The sequence below is a fragment of the Ursus americanus genome, chromosome 5, assembly GCF_024610735.1.
Source record: "Ursus americanus isolate L20-20 chromosome 5, mUrsAme1.1.p, whole genome shotgun sequence".
Lineage (NCBI taxonomy): Eukaryota > Metazoa > Chordata > Mammalia > Carnivora > Ursidae > Ursus > Ursus americanus.
The window spans coordinates 82,284,913-82,286,546 of NC_142131.1; the positions used below are offsets into that span (position 1 = coordinate 82,284,913).

General features: G+C 39.8%; 1 protein-coding gene across 1 annotated transcript; it reads right to left on the bottom strand.

Annotated features, from left to right (window-relative positions):
- Nucleotides 1-465: 465 nt before the first annotated feature.
- LOC123794551 (olfactory receptor 2M5-like) lies at nucleotides 466-1,404 on the bottom strand. Its single transcript, XM_045800718.2, has one exon. It carries the CDS (start codon nucleotides 1,402-1,404, stop codon nucleotides 466-468), a length of 939 nt encoding a protein of 312 aa, XP_045656674.2.
- Between the last annotated feature and the right edge of the window lie 230 nt (nucleotides 1,405-1,634).

The following is a 1,634-nucleotide window of genomic DNA, read 5'->3' on the forward strand; positions in this document are numbered from 1 at the left end:
ATTTATCTGATTCCTCATGTATCATCATACCCATTAATTAATTTTAGAGGGAATTATCCTGAGGTATCTATGTGCTTTGTTTGTTTGTGTTTTTGTGTTTTTTTTTGTTTGTTTGTTTTTTCATTCTAGAGATGCAGACACTGACCTTTTTTCATGGAATCAACATGAAACTTTTGGAAATGCTAAAGTGCACATTACCATCAAGTATGAATCATGAAGATAATTGATGTACACAGTTCCTTGTCCTTTTTCAGCACATCATATAGGAAGATCAGAAATAAATTTTAAGATGGAGAAAGGAAACAATAAACTTTTTTTTTCTTTTCTGCAGATAAACTCAGTAAAGTGAGTGGACTTTCCCAGGATCTTGAAGGGATTATTGTTATTATTTTTTTTAACTGACAAAATGCCCCTTTGCTGATACATCTCTGTTTTGCCTATGAGTGACAGTGGGATTTCTGCCATTTACATGGAGGACTGACACCACCCCATTAACATTTTCAGTGCACTTAGAACTTCCCTGTTTCTAAGACTGTAGGCAAGAGGGTTTAGGAGTGGAGTGAGGACAGTTCCAAACAGAAAGAGACCCTGATTCAACTTTGGAGTATGGGCAGAACCGGGTCTCATGTAGATGCACATACCTGGACCAAAATAGAGACCCACCACACAGAGATGAGAGGAACAGGTGGCCAGAGCCTTGTTCCTGCCTTCTGGGGAGTTCATTCGGAGTACAGCAAGGAAGATGACAACATAGGAAGCCAAGATGAGAGATAAGGGCAGCAGCAGAACAAGGATGCTTGTTATGACCACTGCCTTCTCATAGACTGAGATATCCTCACAGACGATCCTAAGCACAGCCATGACTTCACAGAAGAAGTGGGGAATCTCTCTGGGGCTACAGATATTAAAATGCAAGGTAAAAGCAGTGTGGCCTAGTGAAGTAAGTGCCCCTCCAGCCCAAGACATGGCAATCATCTGTAAGCAAACCCTAGGGTTGATAATGATTGGGTATCGGAGAGGTTCACATATAGCCACATAACGATCAAAGCACATGAGAGTTATAAGGATGCATTCTGCAATGGCCACAGTCAGGGAGAAGAAAATTTGAGTCCCACAAGCCAGGAATGATATGCTCCGCCATCCAGAGAAGAAGTTGGCCATCATCTTGGGGAAAATGCTAGAGATCAATGTTAAGTCCATCAAAGAGAGCTGACTGAGAAAGAAGTACATGGGGGTGTGGAGGTGGGAATACAACCAAATGAGGAGGATCAGAAGAGTGTTGCCAATGAAGGCAGCCGTGTAGATCAGGAGAATGATGGAGACCATGGCTGTGATGTGTTTAAATTCAGGGTAAATACCAAGGAGAATGAAATCTGTGGTTTCTGTCTCATTCCCACTCCTCATGGCTCTGCCTAATGACAATAGAGAGAGAGTGGATTCATTAAAAATATCATAGAAATGAAGCAGTTTCTTGTTAAAGTTTAAGAACAATGGCAAATATAAAAATATTTTGAATCAGTTCTTACTATTTTTTCTATATTCCTTATCCAAGATTTAATGTGCATTTAGAAACCAGAGTGTACATATTAAATGCATTCCATTAACTTTATGTATTAGAGGTGTTTTCATATAAA